General features: G+C 51.4%; 7 protein-coding genes and 1 pseudogene across 10 annotated transcripts in view; 3 read left to right on the forward strand and 5 right to left on the reverse strand.

The window, feature by feature from the left end:
- LOC119843336 (butyrophilin subfamily 1 member A1-like) overlaps positions 1-19,183 on the forward strand; it is a 1,931,986-nt gene that overhangs the window by 952,554 nt on the left and 960,249 nt on the right. The gene's annotated exons all lie outside the window — the stretch shown is intronic.
- Positions 1-19,183, reverse strand: part of LOC119843287 (zinc finger protein 850-like) — a 1,467,609-nt gene that overhangs the window by 361,811 nt on the left and 1,086,615 nt on the right. The gene's annotated exons all lie outside the window — the stretch shown is intronic.
- The window catches only part of LOC119843319 (zinc finger protein RFP-like), a 555,398-nt gene that overhangs the window by 286,378 nt on the left and 249,837 nt on the right, over positions 1-19,183 (reverse strand). The gene's annotated exons all lie outside the window — the stretch shown is intronic.
- The window catches only part of LOC119843341 (E3 ubiquitin-protein ligase TRIM7-like), a 430,179-nt gene that overhangs the window by 141,175 nt on the left and 269,821 nt on the right, over positions 1-19,183 (forward strand). The gene's annotated exons all lie outside the window — the stretch shown is intronic.
- Positions 1-19,183, forward strand: part of LOC119843274 (zinc finger protein 850-like) — a 1,382,451-nt gene that overhangs the window by 64,017 nt on the left and 1,299,251 nt on the right. The window lies entirely within an intron of this gene.
- Positions 1-19,183, reverse strand: part of LOC119843356 (zinc finger protein RFP-like) — a 1,128,717-nt gene that overhangs the window by 46,821 nt on the left and 1,062,713 nt on the right. The window lies entirely within an intron of this gene.
- The window catches only part of LOC119843308 (butyrophilin subfamily 1 member A1-like), a 910,188-nt gene that overhangs the window by 28,059 nt on the left and 862,946 nt on the right, over positions 1-19,183 (reverse strand). For 2 of the 4 annotated variants that reach the window (XM_043496795.1, XM_043496794.1), the window contains one exon: positions 7,755-8,985. The exons of 1 other annotated variant lie outside the window; for it this stretch is intronic. In XM_043496795.1, coding sequence (XP_043352730.1) covers positions 8,426-8,985 — 560 coding nt within the window. In that variant the 3' untranslated portion in view covers positions 7,755-8,425. Of the gene's footprint in view, positions 1-7,754; positions 8,986-19,183 lie in introns of those variants that run through there. One more of the 4 variants, XM_043496801.1, reaches the window with a different exon arrangement.
- Positions 13,052-18,512, reverse strand: LOC119843357 (annotated as a pseudogene).

The following is a 19,183-nucleotide window of genomic DNA, read 5'->3' on the forward strand; positions in this document are numbered from 1 at the left end:
TAACTCAGATTCCCATCCATCTAATATCCCATCTCAGGGGATTATGCCTATTTACCCTGAATATTTAAAGATCAATTACTTACCAAAATCCCATTATCCCATCATACCATCTCCTCCATAAACTTATCAAGTAGAATCTTAAAACCAGATAGATCTTTTGCCCCCACTGCTTCCCTTGGAAGGCTATTCCAAAACTTCACTCCTCTGATGGTTAAAAACCTTCGTCTGATTTCAAGTCTAAACTTCTTGGTGGCCAGTTTATACCCATTTGTTCTTGTGTCCACATTGGTGCTGAGCTGAAATAATTCCTCTCCCTCTCCTGTATTTATCCCTCTGATATATTTATAGAGAGCAATCATATCTCCCCTCAACCTTCTTTTAGTTAGGCTAAACAAGCCAAGCTCCTTAAGTCTCCTTTCATAAGACAAGTTTTCCATTCCTCGGATCATCCTAGTAGCCCTTCTCTGTACCTGCTCCAGTTTGAATTCATCCTTTTTAAACATGGGAGACCAGAACTGCACACAGTATTCTAGGTGAGGTCTCACCAGTGCCTTGTATAATGGTACTAAAACCTCCTTATCCCTACTGGAAATGCCTCTCCTGATGCATCCCAAAACCGCATTAGCTTTTTTCACAGCCATATCACATTGGCAGCTCATAGTCATCTTATGATCAACCAATACTCCAAGGTCCTTCTCCTCTTCTGTTACTTCTAATTGATGCGTCCCCAACTTATAACTAAAATTCTTATTATTAATCCCTAAATGCATAACCTTACACTTCTCACTATTAAATTTCATCCTGTTACTATTGCTCCAGTTTACAATGTCATCCAGATCCTCCTGTATAATATCCCGATCCTTCTCCGAATTGGCAATACCTTCCAGCTTTGTATCATCTGCAAACTTTATTAGCACATTCCTACTTTTTGTGCCAAGGTCAGTAATAAAAAGATTAAATAAGATTGGTCCCAAAACCGATCCCTGAGGAACTCCACTGGTAACCTCCCTCCAACCTGACAGTTCGCCTTTCAGTAGGACCCTTTGCAGTCTCCCCTTTAACCAATTCCTTATCCATCTTTTGATGTTCATATTGATCCCCATCTTCTCCAATTTAACTAATAATTCCCCATGTGGCACGGTATCAAATGCCTTACTGAAATCTAGGTAAATTAGATCCACTGCATTTCCTTTATCTAAAAAATCTGTTACTTTTTCAAAGAAGGAGATTAGGTTGGTTTGGCACGATCTACCTTTTGTAAAACCATGTTGTATTTTGTCCCATTTACCATTGACTTCAATGTCCTTAACTAATTTCTCCTTCAAAATTTTAGCCACTGCACTGAAGACTTACTTAAAATCACAAATATCAGTGCTTAAAGTGTGGAGTAACAAACGGCACATACACCCTGCTTGCTGTGCCACTGTGATGTTGTTCCCCTGGTGTTATCTGGACCAGTGATCTGTTAGGTCACTCCAATCCTCAACTCTAGGAGCCAGACTTACCCTGCTCTGCTGTGAGAACCCCCACTCCTGGGCTGTTCACACACAGCCTCTAGCATGTAAGCTTCTCCCACTTACGTGATTGAGCACCTTTGGCCAGTCGCTGCTTGAATTGTGCAACCGAATGACACTAGCCAATATCTCCAGTCCCAGACACAACCTAGGAACCTCCGTCTTGCAGTGTCCAGTTATGTCCTCTGGACGCTGCTAGAGGGCTTTCTCTCAACCCTCCCACTTCCCTGGTTCTTGTCACGCAGACAGCAAAAGCAGCAAAAGACCAGAAGTCCAAAACGCAGACAATGCGATGTTTATTGGGGTTAGTTTCCAAGAAAGCATATTCCGAAACTCTTCACACCAGTCGGGCTTATCTCTATACGCTGATAGAGTCTGTTTCCCAGTGGTCCCTTCCTAGCTCTGACGTCGCAGAGCGTTTACCTGCTGTTCCCCTTCCCAGCTCTTACGTTGCAAAGCGTTTACCTCATGTCCCCTTTCTCAGTTCTGATGCTGCAGAGCCTTGCCCGTGTCCCTGTTCCCTGTTCCTTATTCCCGTTCCCCCCCCTTAGCAACATGATTCCAATTTCCCTTCTCCCTACTTCCTGTTTGACCCCAGTTTATATAGTAATATTCTCAGCTATAACTTAACCAATCATTTTACTGAAATTTAACTAACCAATCCGAACATATTGTACATAATTCTCTAACCAATTATACCCCACTACCCTAATTAACTTACACCTAGCAAAATTAATTATACAGCAGACAGAAACAATTAGAGAACCAGACAGATTAACAATAGAAAAGTGGGGGCAATAAAGATAAAACATCCAGAAATGAGGGTTTTACAACCACAACTATTTAGAAGTTTCAGAGTAGCAGCCGTGTTAGTCCATATTCACAAAAAGAAAAGGAGTACTTGTGGCACCTTAGAGACTAACAAATTTATTTGAGCATAAGCTTTCGTGAGCTACAGCTCACTTCATCGGATGCATTCAGTGATTTCTTGCCTGACAGGATTGTATCAAACTAAGTTTTCTTTAACCATCTTTCTCTGGAGGCGATGGGCACTATCAGGACAGGATTGTATCCCGAACAGCCCAATAGCACCTTATTTCAGTGTGACTAGTTTGGAATGTGAGGAGATGACCGGTCGCTTCCCAGCCTATGGTTGCCTCTGCAGCTTAGCCAAAGACCTCAGCCTAAGAACAGGGCCTCAGACTCTCCTCACGAGAGATGACCCAACACAGGCAGACTTGTGATTTTGATTCTTTGTTTTTATACCTCTGTAACTAGCTAAGTGATAAAAATACGCCTAAGTTCTTAAAATACAGGCCTTTACAGACAGGCCTGAATATCTATATCCTAACACTTCACCCCTTTCTTTTTCTTTTGAGATCCTCCTGCCCAGGTATCCCAGGAAAAGCATAGGACAGATGGTGACACATATTCTGATAGGACCAGGCATCAAGATGGAATGTGTCGATGCTCCATCTGTCCTACTGCCCCTTGTGTAGTACCGTGCCCTGCACCTTCTCTCGTATGGGCATTCCACACCTATTCCAATTAGTGTTTCAGACTTCCCATTATAATGGGCCCAAGAAGGTTGGGTCCGGATTGTCTATTACATTACTTATGGATATAATCAGTGGCCGTTCTTTAGAGGGTTGTGCCCCCCTTGACTGTTTCCATATACAATGTAACACAAGTATACTTAACAATACACCAGCCACTATGATAATCCACAGCAACAATGAGATTCCTGGCCACTGTAGTATAGTCCAGCATCCTAGCCACCACCAAAAACACTGCTTCTCCTCCTTTGACAGAGTTAAAACCCTGTTAATGCCATCCGATGAAGTGAGCTGTAGCTCACGAAAGCTTATGCTCTAATAAATTTGTTAGTCTTTAAGGTGCCACAAGTACTCCTTTTCTTTTTGCGAATACAGACTAACACGGCTGCTACTCTGAAATCCTGAAGTGTATATTTTAAGTGTGTCCACTTGTTGGCAGTTACAGTGAGCTGCTGCTGCAGGTTTCACATGCTTTTGTCCATATCCTGAGTCCACTGGATATTCACAGAAAAATGGGGTATTGTCCAAACCAGCTCGACCACTTTGTATGGAATTGGGTAGTATGCAGTGGTTCGATTGTGCGTAGCAATGAGTTCCACAGATCCATTCATGCACCATAGTCCCAATGGCAGCATGTAGATGTGTGTAACTGTGCCAGGTGCTGGTGCAATTGTGCCCCCAAGTGTTGTGTACATTCCCAGCAAACACCCCATATATATCCCCTAATGGCTCCCACTTGCAACAGGCTATTAATTCTGCCCCTCCATGGTCATTGAGGAGGGACACATTCAAATATTTTCTCTGGACAAACAATTACTTAACTGAATTATTGATCATTTTACACCATTTCCTCCTTCCCCTTTGTTTTCCAGTGGTTCCCAGTGAGCTCCTCCCTTTCCCATTATTTTCAGAGGACTCATGGGGACCACCTTAGTAGCTGTCCCATTCCAAGCTACTACAGTAACTATTACACAGGTGCTAGCCCCAGAGTTGAGCGTTTTGTATCCCCATGCACATCTCGCCCTCCCAAGATAGCCTTTTGAAGTAGGACCAGCTCCAGGCACCAGCGAAGGAAGCAGGTGCTTGGGGTGGCCAATAAAAAGGGGCGGCACTCCATCCGTTATTGGGGTGGCACGTCCGGGTCTTCGGCGGCGGGTCCCTCAGTCCCTCTCTTCCTTTTTAAGCTGCCGCTGAAGTGCCGCCAAAGAATGAAGCAGCGCAATTGAGCTGCTGCCGAAGTGCCGCCGATCATTTTTTTTACATTATTGTTATTTTTTGCCGCTGGCCCTGTTTGGAAGCCATCCTCCACCCATGTCGTGCGGTTTCCTGTCTATTGAGTTAGCTGCAGATTCACTTTTGCTGCCCTTTTCCATCGCATTAAGATTGCAGACAGTTGCTGTACCAGTAGGTCATTGATTTGCTGCTGCAATTTTACATTCGGGCTTAGTTACCCAGCGGTCCCCCAGATTCCATACACCCAACCCTGTGTTTCCTGCTGCCCACAAATCCCTTTTCCAGTGACAATTCCATGTATGTCCCCTCACCCACCAATTAAATGGTTGCTTGAACCCTTCTATGTATGTACTATAGTTGGGGTGTACCTGGTCCACCAACCCTTTTTTGGGGTGTACCACCCATGTTATGGACTGGAAAGACACGTTGAAAAGCATTGGTTGCAACCACTACCACAGTGGCTCCCACACATTTACGTGTCAGGAAATATTTCCGGCTCCTGGCTGCAGCCAGCTTAGATCAGGATTCTTCCAGCTTGGCATCTATATTACCTGTAGGGTTACATCTTGCAAAGCGGTTAAATTGTCATACCCAGCATCCCAGGTGAGACTGTATGCCCAGTGTGATTTGTACATAACTGCACATCCAGGGATTTTCCTCTGTGGAGATACCATTATGATTATACATGGTAACATCACACCCTAACTGTGGGACTCCATAACCCAAACACCCCAGGAGACCAGAGGATTATATGTTTTTTGGGCCCTCTGTGACAAACCACATTTTCAGAGGACTGTGTTTCCCACTGTCATTGATCATGACATATCCTAAGGAATACCATGCAACATTTCCTGATAAATTTGATATTTTCCACAGGGTTATGACACCTACCCCTTCCAATCAGTATACCACATACCAACACTGCCAAATCCCATGCGGGGGATCAGTGGTACAATTTTCTATGGGTATATCCTTAAGGTCCTTATCTGCCTTATTACCACAACTTGGGGATGTCGTAGTCCACGTGTTCCCTCCTTTTGCCATTTCACATTGTGGGAATTTACAATAGTTTACAGGGTTAACAATAGTGACAACTGTGATTAGCAGCAATGATTGTTCCATTCTAGGCCACAGAATCCTTGAATTCTCCTTTGTAGGTCCACCTGTAATATGCATGTAACAATTTATACGTCATCCTTCTTAACCCTCATTTTGTGCCTTTTCATTTGCACTTGATTTCCCAGCTTGGGTAGACCGTGCTTCCCAGGCAGGTCATACCATGGGTTAACCCTCCTTGTATAATATCCACCAAAATAACAGTAACAACAAGACAAACAACACAAACACACAACACAATCTTTGTCATGACAGTAGACCCATGGTGATCTGGGTTATTCTTCTGCTGGCGCCAGCTTGCTTGTAAAGTGTCTGAAAAACAAAATAAACATTTCCCAACCTCCTGGGTAGGGACAGATTATTGCCTAAAAATACCCCTTCCTTTTACAAATCTTGCTGACTGCAGGAAAAACAGAAGAATTACCTCCATAGTTTCCTTGTTTTGTTCTATACGCAGGCTAGTGAATTATCCTACTGTTCATTCATGAAATTCATGAGATTGTGTACCTCAGTTTCCCCTCTTATTTTCAGCCTTGACTTGTTTTCCCACCTCCCTTTCCTGGAGGGTCATAATCTGAGTCTTCTTGCTTACGAGTAGCTTGTTTGCCAACCAGGTATATTTATAATTTGCAGCTCCTTTGTGCTGCCATTTATGGGCAGTTCTCTCCTTCCCCTATCAGCTAGGTAATTTGCATCCACACAGAGGCTTTCTGGCTTGCTTTTGGATCCAAAGCTATTAGCAGCTCAGAGACTCTGTCTTAAAAGGGAAACAATTAACTTCCACCAGAGTTCTGATTACTTTTCACTTTTAACTCCTGCTTCTAAAACACACAGCCACCTGAAAAAGAAAACACAACCTATTGTGACTCCTTACATTCCTTTAGTGATTTTGATGAACTTGTCCAATAGTTAAATAATATAGACCAGAGTATCTGGCTGCTTGCCACCTGCAGCAGTCCTTTACAGACCATTTCTGTGGGAAAAGGGCCCATTTCCCCTCAGAATAGCTATAAAGGCTCTTGGGGACAAAAACATAGTGGTTGGAGTAGGCACCTGACCCCTTTATATAATTTGTTAAACTACCAGGGTTCCACCCTATGTGACTGTACGAGTTGCACAAATAATTACATTGACACAATTGGGTTTTATCCTCAAACCAAAAACTTCCTTCTTATAACACCACAACTGTTACTCTTTAACATCTTCACAACCATCACCTTTTAACATTTCCACAACTCTTAACCGTTTACTTCCCTGTTAAAGGACACTTTAACGTCACTGCCCCTTCCTCCAGTCAGCGGCCTTGCTGGTAGGGTCCGTCCCAGCAGGGCCGCCAACAGGGGAGGCAAAAGGGGCAGGGACATTAAAAGCGCTGCTGCAGGGGCCGCAGCAAAGGACCCTGCAGCGCTTTAACAAGTCCCAGCTCCTGTCTCTTAAGGTGGTCTGTTAACTCTGCTTTTGACTCCAAACCCTGTTGTGCCACATCATCTTTAACCACCCCTAATTAACGTACAATCCTCCAGTAGCCTTCACTGGAGTAGCACCAAACTTGAAAGATTACTGGCAGCTTCCCATAATGCTGCCTTTACTTCAAACTTCTCACAAGCGGACTTAAGTGCCTCCTTTCCCTGGAAGGCGTCCTGTCCCCATGGGCACAGAGCTCCTTCTGCTACCCATTTACCAAGGAGGGTGGGCTCCTCAGCTAGCCCCCAGCCCCCTGGATCCCCCAACGCTTCTCCCATTTCCTTCTTAATCTCATCCCAGGTTGACCACCGTAACTAGAATGGGCCCCAATTCTTCCATATCCATTTATCTAAATAGACCATTACCACAACTTGCAAGGACCCACAACTACCATCATGAGAGCCTGCCATACACCCTCCAAGCAGCTGTGCGGACAGTTGGGGAGGGGGACTTACATGGCTGCTACAGGTTTCAGAGTAGCAGCCGTGTTAGTCTGTATTCGCAAAAAGAAAAGGAGTACTTGTGGCACCTTAGAGATTAACAAATTTATTTGAGCATAAGCTTTCGTGAGCTACAGCTCACTTCATCAGATGCTACAGTACTTACTTTTCCAAAGTGATGTATCCGAGTCATGGCACCAAGATGTCAGAGGTCTTTCCCTTCACCTCTCCCCCCCCCCCCCCCGCCACCACCCACATATTGTTTGTACACAGACAACGAGCAGCAAAAGACCAGAAGTCCAAAGTGTAGACTGTGCGATGTTTATTGGGATTAGTTCCAGGCAAACATGTCCATAGCTCTACACGCTGGCAGAGTCTGTTTCCCAGCTCTGACACCACAGAGCATTTACCCAGTATCTCCCTTCCCAGCTCTGACACTGCAGAGCCTTGCCTGTGTTCCCGTTCCCCATTCTCATTTTCCATTCTCCAAATTCCCACCTCCTCCTTCTTAGCAGGCCCAAATATACCTGCTATACATGCCCACAGTCCCACCCCTTACAGCTTAGGGTCATGTTCCATTTTTGGGTCTGGGGTCTTCACCCACCCCTTTTGTATCCCATGGGAGGGGTAAGGAGTGAAGTTGTGCTCCAGTCAGGGACAAGAATTTCTTTGGTCTTTTAATGTTTACCTTCTCCCCCTCAGCCCCTCCTGACTGGTTGCTTGATTTTGCCTTGAGATAGGGGTTGAGGCAATCTTAAAGTGTGCTCTGAATAACACTTTAACTGCTCTTATCTGTTCCCATTGTACTAACAAATCCAGCTGACTAGGCAGAAGCAATACCACAGTGTCTTGGTCCCTTGTTTACACATATTAGTATAAGAGTATCAAAAAGTCAAACCCAAAATTCTATCCCAGGCTAACAAACAGACCTAAATACTAATATCCCCCAGCTCACAGGCCTGGTGCTGGGAACTGAGAGGGGAGGAGGGTGGCGGGGGAGCAGCAGGGGGGCAGGCAGGTGATGCCCTTTATAACATCCTCATGGAAACAGACCAGGGGGCTAGTCAGCTGGGAGGGGATGGTCTGTGCCACGGTGTCACTGTCAGGGACAGAGATTCCCTCTGGCCTGAGCTGGGACCGGGCAGATTATCAGGGGAGCCAAATTTTCACCCCCAATAATGTGATCAGTATAGAAATAAGGGCGGAGCATCCCAGAGAAGCTGTCAGTGAAAGTGAAGAGATGGGACCTGTCAGTCACATTGTAAAACGAGACCTCGCCCGCCTCATAGTCCAGGAAAATCCCCACCCGGCCAGGCCGGACACTCACGGGGAGCAGGGTTGTGGGGGAGGTGTCAGCCTCATATTTCCCATCACACAGCCATATGGCCCAGTATCCACTCGCAGGTGATGCTTTGATACTCCCCTTTCTGTTCACAGATGCCCTACAAACCCCCAGAATCCATAGAGTTTTGTCCCCCACATCCACCTCCCAGTAATGCCTCCCCCCTGTGAATCCCTCAGCACCCAGCACAATGGGCATAGTATCAAATCTCTCAGGATTGTCGGGCAGATCCTGGCGTGTGTCTCCACATTTCACATGTTTCCGATCCTCAGACAGGATGAGTTTGGGATGAGCTGTGTCTGGATCCAGAGTCACGTCCACTGGGGAGAGAACAACAGAGTCAGTGCCTGAGAGCAGAGGCTGGTCACTGGGATCAAAGGGAAATTATTTGGCATCCCTGTTAATTGCTGTTGAATTCCTGATTATAAAAATCACAATTGCACAGAGGGGGAAATGGAGGCAAAAATATTAAATAACTCTCTGGACAGAGTGGGATTTTACTGTCCAGACTGATTATTCCCTGAAGCAGAGGGAGGTGAGGGAACAGGCAGGCACCTGGGAGTTCAGAGGAGGATGAGGAGAGGGGCAGATACCATGGGGCAGAGGGGGAGTGAGGCGAGGGGCAGGAGCACAGAGGAGGTTAGGAGAGGGGTAGGGGCCAGGGAATCTCTGTTGCTATGGGGCTGTGTGTGATGGGTTTGTTGCTAAAAGCAGGTTGGTGCCATCCCCACACACACTGGCGAGGCAGCCCGGCCCCAGGGGGTGCAGCTGGGGCTCTCCATGCTGACCCCATGGGGACCACTTTCCAGCCAGGCAAACCCCACAGCTAGCCCCTGCCCTCACCCAGGCCAGCTCTTCCCGCAGGGCAGAGGCAGGGTGTCTGGGCTGGGCTCATTGGGCAGCAGGGTGCTGGGGGGGAACAGGGGCTGTTGCTAATGAGGCTGGGGCAGTGGGGAGTAGAGGGGGCATTTCCCCATTTACTGCCCCCTCCACCTGGGATAAGCTGCATCAGGTGCCAGTCCCAGTTCACACCCACGCAGCACATCTGCTCTTCCGGTTTGCATCAGGGCAGATACATTGGTGAAAAGAACCCCCCAACAGCCCTGGCCTTAGATGCCTATAATCCCTCCTGTCATCCTGGTGATTTCACATTTACATGGGAGTGGGGCCTAGAGATCACACGCACCAGGCTCTGCACAGATAGAGGGGGATTTTCACACGTCTGAGGAGAACAAATCCCAAAACAAGTCAATAGGACGTGGGCTCCTCAGTCACTAAGTGAGTGAAAATCCCACCCTAGTGAACAGCAGAAGATACCCCAAAAGACTCGGTGAAAGGGCAGAGAAAGAACAAGGATGAGAATGACTCTATGGGCTGAATGTGGGGAGTCCATGTCCCCTGAGCCAATTACTCTTTATTTATCCACAACAGAACAATGTCAATAGGAGAGTCTGAGGAAGCCCCGCAACAGGAGAGCTCACGCTTGGGGATTAGAGCAGATCCGTGCTCAAATGAGAGGCAGAAGACCCCTGTTCAAATCCCTTCTAGGCATCAGGTGGTAGCAGGCGGGACTTAACTTTGGGGTCTTCCACATCCCAGATGGATCCTGACCACTGGGTAAAAGTTATGAGGGAAGTCTCCTCCCCCAGCTGCTCTGCATGAGCACACCAACCAGAATAGGATCTGCAGTTAGTGAATCACTTGGGCTCAGGTGGAAGATGGGCATCCGGATGCCTAGAGGGAGGCAGCTGTGCACAGGTCCAGAAGCAGAAACCTAGGCACTGACGGGACTTTTACTGCATGAGCTTAGGGTTCACCAAGAGTTTTGGGAATAGCAGTGGAGTTAAAACTGGGTCGTAGACCCTTAACTCCTTTTCTGCAATTGGGCCTTTGTGTCTAAAACATGAAATAATTAAAGTCAAACAGTCTTTTCTCCCTGTGCCCAGCCAGACTGGTTGAAACGCCGAGCTTTCAAAGATTAATATGCAAAAAGTGTAACCAGCCTTAGCTCTGGAGTCCCAACCCAGCTCCATAATAACACCCCCCCCCTTGCTCCTCCCCTGGGATTTAGATGCCCCAGCTTTGCCAGCAGAGTGAGAGTCCCCTTCATGGAGATCCCTGGCCTGTGGTGCTGACAAAGCTGCTCCAGGCTGGAGCTGCCCAGATGCTAGTCACAGAGTTTACAGGCTCCACAGGCCCTAACCAGAAGAGGTTTCTTTGGGACCCTGAGCTCTGGCAGCATTTCTGCTCCTGGCCCAGCTCTCCCTGCCTCTGCAGTGCTGATAGGTTGCACCAGCTGGGAGAGCCGGGTCTGCCCCTCGCAGCGCACACCAGGACATTCTCTGTGTCCACGTCCCCTACATCCCATTCCTGGGACAGGGAACAGCAGCCCCAGGGTCCCTCCCTTCACCCCCAGGGCAGGGGAGAGAGAGCCCTTGGCCTTCTGGGAAGTGGGGCCTCCCAGCACCGATTCCTGGGTAGGCATAAAAGTGCCCGTGGGATCAGGGGCCAGGGCTTGTATTAACCCCCCTCACTCCCCCGGAGGAGAGAGGGCCTTGGAGCCACCCATGCTACTCTCAGCCCTGGATGCAGCCAGCTCAACAGGTGACAGAGCCAATGCCCGCAGCTCTCAGAGCCGTCACTGATGGGGCAGGAGCACTGTGGGGTAGCACTGGGGGCTGTGTGCACTGCCGGGGCGGTTATGTCAGTGATCTCGGTGCAGAGTGGCTCGGTGCAGGGCCTCCCAGTGATCAGCCTGGCTCCAGTCCAGTCTGACCCACATGGTGGCTGTGACATGTCTGCACTGCTGGGAGCATATATGTATGTGGGGGCGTGAGGGGTGGGACAGGCCAGATCTTCCTGCTGCAGACAAACAGGGTGACGAGGCCAGGGTCCCTGCAGAGCCTGTTCCACTCGTGAGAGCCCCTGGGCGTGTCCCTCAAGAAAGCTGTACTGGGTTAATTTAAATTCCTTTAAAAATGATACAGTTACTCCCGTACAAATCCCTGCGCGACTCTCCAGCTCCGTGTGGACAGGGCTGATCGGGTTTAGCTTCAAGATGATCAGGATCCGTCCTGAACTGAACTGAGCTCAGCCGCTGCCAGAGCAAAATATGGGAGTCTGGACACAAACTGGAATCCGTTTAACCGACCTGCTCCTGGCAATTCCCTCGAACGAGGCAGAGGAGATGGGCTCACGGAGGATAGGGACTCGTTTCTCTAGGTCTGGGTTGGAGTCATGTGACTGCTCTCAGCCCCTCCCTGTGTTGTCCCCGTTGTTATTGCTTCTCCTCCCTCACTGGGGGTATATCCCCTCCCCCAACGGTTGTGCCATCTCCCAGGTCTGGGGCACTGGGCATGGTGCCAGGAGGGGCTGCGAGGAGCGAATCTCTCCCTGGGGACGGAACTGGAGTCACCGATACAAGATCAACTTCAGTTACCTGCGAACCCTCAGGCTCTTCTGAGTCCTAGAACCAACCAGCAGAGAGGGAGAGCGGTGAGAATTCACATAGCAAAGTCACCCAGAGTGGGGATCAGGTACGTACACGAGCCCCTCCCCACAGCACCCAGCTCTGCACCGTCTCACAACAGACCAGGTTCAACAGGCTCTGACTCTCCCTCATCTTTTCTGTCCCACGTTCACCTGCTGGGTTTCTCTCCTGTGCAGATCACGTCACACTCACCCAGCCCAGGGGCTGCTCCATACAGAGGAACAGGCTCCCAGCAGCGGTTGTGCCCTGCCCTAGAACAGTGACCCAGGATTCTCACCTGTCTCTGCAGCCAGCCCGTCTGGAAGGAAAGAGAGAAAAACCTATCACTGGTGGGTCAGTGTCACCAGAACTAGAAGTCACAGCTCTGTCAGACGATGTGATCGGGACCATGGGCACTAAGGACAAGGAGCTAGCATCTCGTAGGTATTAGAGCACCTAAAGATGCAGAGAGGCCACTGGGATTTTCACAAGTGTCAAAACAAGTGAGGTGCCCAACTCCTACAGACACCAATGGGAGTTAGGTGACTAACCTGCTTTGGGGCTTCTGAAAATCCCACCAGGTAACTATTTGAATCATTAGGCACCAATAGGCGGTGCATGAGCCCCCCTTTGGGGAAGCTAGCCACGCAGCCTTGCTACTTTTGCCCGAAGCCCAACCCTTAACAACCCCGTCAGCCAGAGCCCCGAGCTCCAACCCCCTTGCCCCGCGTGGCCAGAGGAACCCCACCACCCCCAGCGCAGGGCCACCCGTCAGCCCACGCTGCCTGCTGGCCTCCAGCTGGATCTGAGCTCCTGCAGGCTTGGGGGAGAGGGAGGAGCATGGGCAGGGCCAGGGCCTGACTTAGCCTCACCTGGCCTATTATACCCACCACCCATGCATAAATACCTCTGAAAATCTGGCCCAAGGTGCTCAAACACTAGGGCCCAGACGCTCAACTGGTGTCAATCAGGGAGGCTCCACTGACATCCAGGGAGCTGAGAATCCAGCCCTGAGTCTGTGATAACGTTTCTCACATCGACCAGCTACAAAAGGTACCAAGAAATCTCACCCTTGGCCCCCCGCAGAATGCGTTGGAGGGAGACTCTCTCATTGCACAGTAGGTGGGAACTGCCGCAGTGACAAGAGGGGAGGCACTTTCATTCTAAGTTCCTGTTTTCAGCAATTAACGTCTTTATGGGAAATCTTCTTTTCTGCTCAGAACAGCTTCCCTGAGCTCAGAAATCCACCAAACCCTGCCCATGAGGTGTCACTGGGGTTTCTCAGCTAATCCATGCTTTTCATGCTTTTTTGGGTTGTGCTTCTCTGAAGGCTGATGCTACTGGGTTTAACTGATCAGCACAAATACCCCTGGAACGGGAACGCCCAGCTCCCTCTCTGTGCACCTCCTCCCAGAACACAGACAGTCACAGCCCAGCGACGCAGCTCCACATTCAACCTGCCAACTCACACTGCAGAATTCCAGACCCGAATTCCAGAACTGGAGCATCCAGCCACAAATCAGAGAGTGAGCGAAATACACGACAATTGTGAACAACCAATACAGCCGAGAGCATCAGCCCCTGTGCTCAGCTGGCCAGGGACAGAGCGGGAGGCATCACTGGGCACACAGATCAGTGATTATGCATTATCTCCTCAGTTCTAATCTTGCCCTGCTCTGAGCAGCCAGGGGAGCTGGGATCCCAAGGGCTCTCCCAGGATCTGGGCCTCTCTGGGCTGGGGAATAGGGCTCTGAGTCCAGCTCTGATCCATGAGGAATATAAACACACAGGCACAATCAGTAACTTAAGCAGCAGGTGCTGTCACTTCCAGCAGTCCCAGCTTGCCTTGTGGGAGCCTCTACTCTGCCCCAATACAATGAGAGAGAAACCCCCAGTAGCGTCCCTTACCCAGGAATCCTGTCACAGCCTGCTGGAGACTGTTCTCTCGGAGAAAATCCCAGATTCTCTTTTCCAGCTCAGGGGACTTGGGTGCTGGATGCGGAAGCGTCGCCTCCTCGCCCCTGCAGAGACACGAGTGTGTTTATTCCTCCCACTCCTCAGCCCTAAGTTCTCACCCCCCAGATCCAGAAAGGGGAGCAGGTGGGAGCTGGGGCCACAGACAGAGCTAACAGGGCCATGTCCTCTGCTGCAGAGGGAATTTAGCGCCTGCACAATCTGCCGGGGCCCAGCCTGGGGACTAGTGGCCACTCTCCATCCAGAGAGAAAACACAGCGTCAGCAGTACCAACCCCAGCTCCCCTTACACCAGGCCCAGCCCATGTGCCCCACCAGGACCTGGAGGGGCCACTCTCAGGGCTGAGAGAGGGGCCCATTCTCCAGACCCAGCCTCTCCGCAGCTTCTCCTCTCATCTCCAAGGGGCCTGGTCACTCCCCATGGGATGGGGGGGATCTGCTACATGGACACTGCCCCACTAGGGCCTAGGCTGGGACACTCGGCTCTTTCCCCACAGGCCCCTGGGCCCCCCTCACACGGGACAGGCTTTGGGCCATGACAAGGCTGGGGCCAGGTCCCAGCTGGGCCCTCGGGGTGAAAGGCCCCCAGCCTCATTAATGATCCCCTGAGCCAGCCCGGCCCCAGAGAGCGTTCTCCAGCCTAGAGATGTGGGGCAATCCCCTCCCTACGGTGGGTCACACAGGCACAGCAGCAGCAGCCCCCCGGCAATGGGGATGGAGGGGGACTGGATCCAGAGGGGACACTGTCCCACGGACAGGGCACTGGGGGCTGGGTTTGTAGCCTGGTCTCTGAGCCTTTTCCCAGCACAATGGGGTGTGAGGGGCAGACGGAGCCTGGACAACCTGCTCACGGCACTTCTGACACCCTAGAAGGGAAGGAGAGAGAGCAGAGTCAGCGCCCATGGCTCAGCCAGGCCCCCTGTCCCAGATGGGTCACTCTGCTGTTCCAGCCCCACAGACTGCTCCCCCAGTGGGGGGTGGAGGAATTAACAGGCTGTACTAGTGGGAGCAGAACCCCTTTCACACCAGCTGTTCTGTGGGGATGTCTGGGCCCCTGCACTGAGCCCTGGGGTGGGGCTGGACCAACCTTTTAATAACCTCTTTCTGCATCGAATGCCCAAACTCCTGCCTGTCTGCAGCCCCAGGCCCCGGCCCTGCAGATGCCTCAGGCCATGCTCTCTGCACTGAGTTATCCTGTGAGCCCCGAGGGACTCAGGGGCCGTCCCCTCCCTGCACTGGGCGTGTCTGACACAGTCTCACCTGCAGCAATTCAGGCGCCGGCTGCTGACACTTCTGCTCCAACTCCATGATCAGGGCGCTGAGCCGGGAAATCTCCTCACCCAGGCGGGTGACGTTTTCCTCCCTCCTCCTCCCAATCTCCTCATCCAGCTCTCCCAGCCGGGCCAGCAGGAGGCGCTCTTGTTCAGCCAGGAACTGGCGCAGCTGCTCGCACTCAGACACCACTAGCTGCCTGTCCACTTCCGTCTGCCTCTGGGGTGCACAGAGAGACAAGGGGCAGGGCAGGGACACGGGAAGAGCGGGGGTCATGGGACATGGCACAAAGCCTTGTCCAGGCTGCACAGAGTGTTTCATTTGATATCTTTGCCCGTAGAACTGTGCCTACACTAGGGCTTTTGCTAGTATAAAAATGTCACCAAATATCACCAACCCCCTCCCCCGCAATCCCCACAACTGCACCAGCAACTGATTTAAGTGTAGACCAGACCTTGGCAAATGGTGCTGCCCAAACCATCCAATGGCATCACTGACATGTCTGACACTTTAACCCTGGGATCAACACAAATCTCCCCCCGCTTCACCCTGACCCCTGCGATGTCTGTGCATGTTCGGCAGTTTTACTGTCCTCTCCCCCTGTCCCCAGTGCCAAGGAGGCAGAGCCAGAGGCTGCTGCCAGCTACCCTGGTGTGAACCCCTTGAATCCAGTGGGAATTAACACCAGGGTCACAGAAGAGTCTGACCTGACCCCACTGATTTCAGTGGGGTCACTCCTGATTTACAGTAGGTACCTGAGAGCAGTGTCTGGCGTCACACTGTTTAAAATGACCCTGAACTGTCTCCCTGCATCAACCCTGGAAATCCTTTAACCTTCTGAATGACCCAGACATCAACCAGCGCAGAGACCCCCCTCCTCCACCCCCCCCCGGCTGCTGTCACTGACGCCCCTGTGCAAACTGGCTGGGCAGGGCAGGGGCACCTACCAGGAGCCTCTCACTCTCCTTGTCCCAGTCGGATTTCAGTCCCAGGAGCTCTTCTCTCTCTTCCCGCAGACGCTGCAGGCGGCTCAGGATTTGCTCCTGCAAACACAGACAATGGCTCTGGGGGCTGGTTTGGATTCATTGCTTCGTGCCCAGCGATAACAACGTCACTGAGCAGAGTGAGGCTGGGGGAGCAGGTCCCCCTTCTCCAACCCACTGAAAAAGTGACCCAGCTCCAAAGTTACTCCCTGGGCAGAGCTGCTGGGCCTAGCCCAGTCCCTTCCCTGCACCATCTTCTCCAGGAACGTGGCTGTTTCCCTATCAAAGGTCTGGTGCTCTTGATCAGTCCCTGGGAAGACTCCTTTATGGGGCAATCCCCTTAGGGGTGACCCCCTTAGGGTCACAGACTTTTACTTGGGCAAACCACTTGGCTTCACCACCTCCTGGGTCCGAACCTAAGAGCCTTCAGCAAGTCCACCTAAGTTGGACACCTGAGGCAGACTTATACCCCCCAAAGGAGCTATGCACCCCCACTTCTTTACTCTGGAATGACTCTCAGCCAGCGCTATAAAAGCAGAAGGGTTTTTTACATGTTTGGAACACAGCACAGACAGTATTTAGTTAACAGAGAATGGAAAGGTGCAGCATGGTCCATCTGGGTCAGTCCCAGCCCAGAAGCTGCTCTCCTGCTTCCAGCAGCCCACACTTAACAATCCCACCCCAGTCCTTTGTCCTCCAGCTGGGCACACTTGGCTAGCTTCCTAAGGAGGGTGGGCCACCCATGGCCATTTGCTGTTTGGTGCCAAATGTCTAGGCAATTGGAGTAGCCATTGTCTTCTGGGACTCTCCATGGGCCTGGAGCTCCAGGAAGCTAGGTGTCCCTCACATCTGTATCTGTGGGTCTCTGCAAAAGTAAACACCCTCCCCCCATACACCTAGTTAGCCATGTGTAACCTATGTCTGTTTGGTGAAGCAATCTGCCCCCCTCTAAGCACCCGTAGACCAGCCAAAGATTGATGAGCCTGCTACAGCCTTAGCTAAGAGAGAGTTGTCTTTTAGCTCATGCAGTAGAGGCTCATGCACTAAGCTCCACAAGTCCCAAGTTTGATCCTGGGTCACAATGACCGGGGTCTATCAGTATTTAAACATGCACCACAAAGGGGAAATTGAGGCACATACATTATTCATCCCAAGTATTATGAAAAATTCCCACTGCATCACAACCCCATTATCAGACAGTTCGCTGAATTTAATCCAGGGCTGGGCAGACACTCACAGTGGGATCAATAACTGTAGAGAAGCAGACCCTGTAATTCCCAGCCACAGCAATTACTATTCCCTACCCTGTACTCCTGGGCAGCCTCCTCGATAGGAACCACCGTGTGAGCGCGGTGAGCCCGGGATCTGTCACACACCACACAGATGGGGGTTTGATCCTCCTCGCAGAAGAGTTTCAGAGCCTCCTGGTGCCTCTCACACGTGCTCTGCCCCCCGGGCTCCATCACCGCCTGGAGCCTCAGTCGTTTCACTAGCTCCACCATGTTCCCCAGCTCCCTGTTGGGCCGCAGGTTTCTCTGCACTGGGGGCAGGAGAAGTTGGGTTCCGACTCCCCCCAGCACTGGCTGATACAGGCCCGGCAGAAGTTGTGCCCACACTCAATAGACACCGGGTCTTTGAAATACTCCAGGCAGATGGAGCAAGTCACTTCGTCCTGGAAGCTCCCTGCCAGATCCCCAGCAGCCATGGCCCCTGTACTGTGGTTGGTTCCCATGAGTGGTTTAGTTTCACTTTCCTGAGCTCAGAAGTCTGTTTGGCTGGAGCTGGGGCATTTCCCTTCCTGCTTGTTCCCAGCAGGCCCTGTGCTGAGCTGCTGTGAGCCACCCCCAGTGCCACAGCCCGTGGGCCAGGGGAGACAGAGACGGGTCTAGCAAAGGGTTAACACCAGCTCTTCCCCCAGACAACTCTGAGGCTGGTTCCTTCCAGTCTCACAAGTCCCTCCGACCTGTCCCAGGAAGGGCTGCAGCTGAGGTCGGTGTGGAGGGGAAAGGTATGAAGCAGCTGAGAGTTATTGTGGCTAGCGCTGGGAGAAGGGGAGACCCTGAAATGGAAAGAATAAAGAACAGGAATAAGAAACTCTGTGGTTCCTGGGTCTGAGTTCGTGATAAAGCATGTTACAAGATGCTGCTGCCTCCGATGTGATCTGGGATCCCAGGCTAATCAGCTGCTGCTCCCTGGTGGGGTCTGTGCCAAGAAGAGACCTTCATTAAAGCCCCTTCTGTGCCCAGCCCCCGGGTGGGGGCAGTTCCTGTGGCTGGAACAAGCCCCCTAGGGCAGCTCCAGGCTCTGCTGACACTAACTTCTGAGCTAGAGGCTCTAGTTCAGGGGTGGGCAAACTACAGCCCAGGGGCCACATGCAGCATTCCAGACGTTTTAACCCAGCCCTCAAGCTCCCACCAGGGAGCAGGGTCGGGGCTTGCCCTGCTCCACACGGCTCCCAGAAGCAGTGGCATGTCCCCCTTCCGGCTTCTACACGGAGGGGCAGCCAAGGGGGTCAGCACGCTGCCCCCACCCCAAGCATTGCACCCGCAGCTCCCATTGGCCAGGAACCACGGCCAATGGCAGTTGCAGGGGCGGCACCTGGAGACAGGGCAGTGTGCAGTCACCTGGCCACACCTCCGTGTAGGAGCCAGAGGGGGGACATGCTGCTGCTTCTGGGAGCTGCTTGAGTTAAAAACCACCTGAAGCCTGCACCCCTGACCCCCTCCCATGCCCCAACCCCAGGCTCCAGCCCTGATCCCCCTCCTGCCCTCCAAACCCCTCCGTCCCAGCCCAGAGCAACCTCCTGCACCCCCAACCCCTC

This window comes from Dermochelys coriacea, chromosome 14 (assembly GCF_009764565.3).
Source record: "Dermochelys coriacea isolate rDerCor1 chromosome 14, rDerCor1.pri.v4, whole genome shotgun sequence".
Lineage (NCBI taxonomy): Eukaryota > Metazoa > Chordata > Testudines > Dermochelyidae > Dermochelys > Dermochelys coriacea.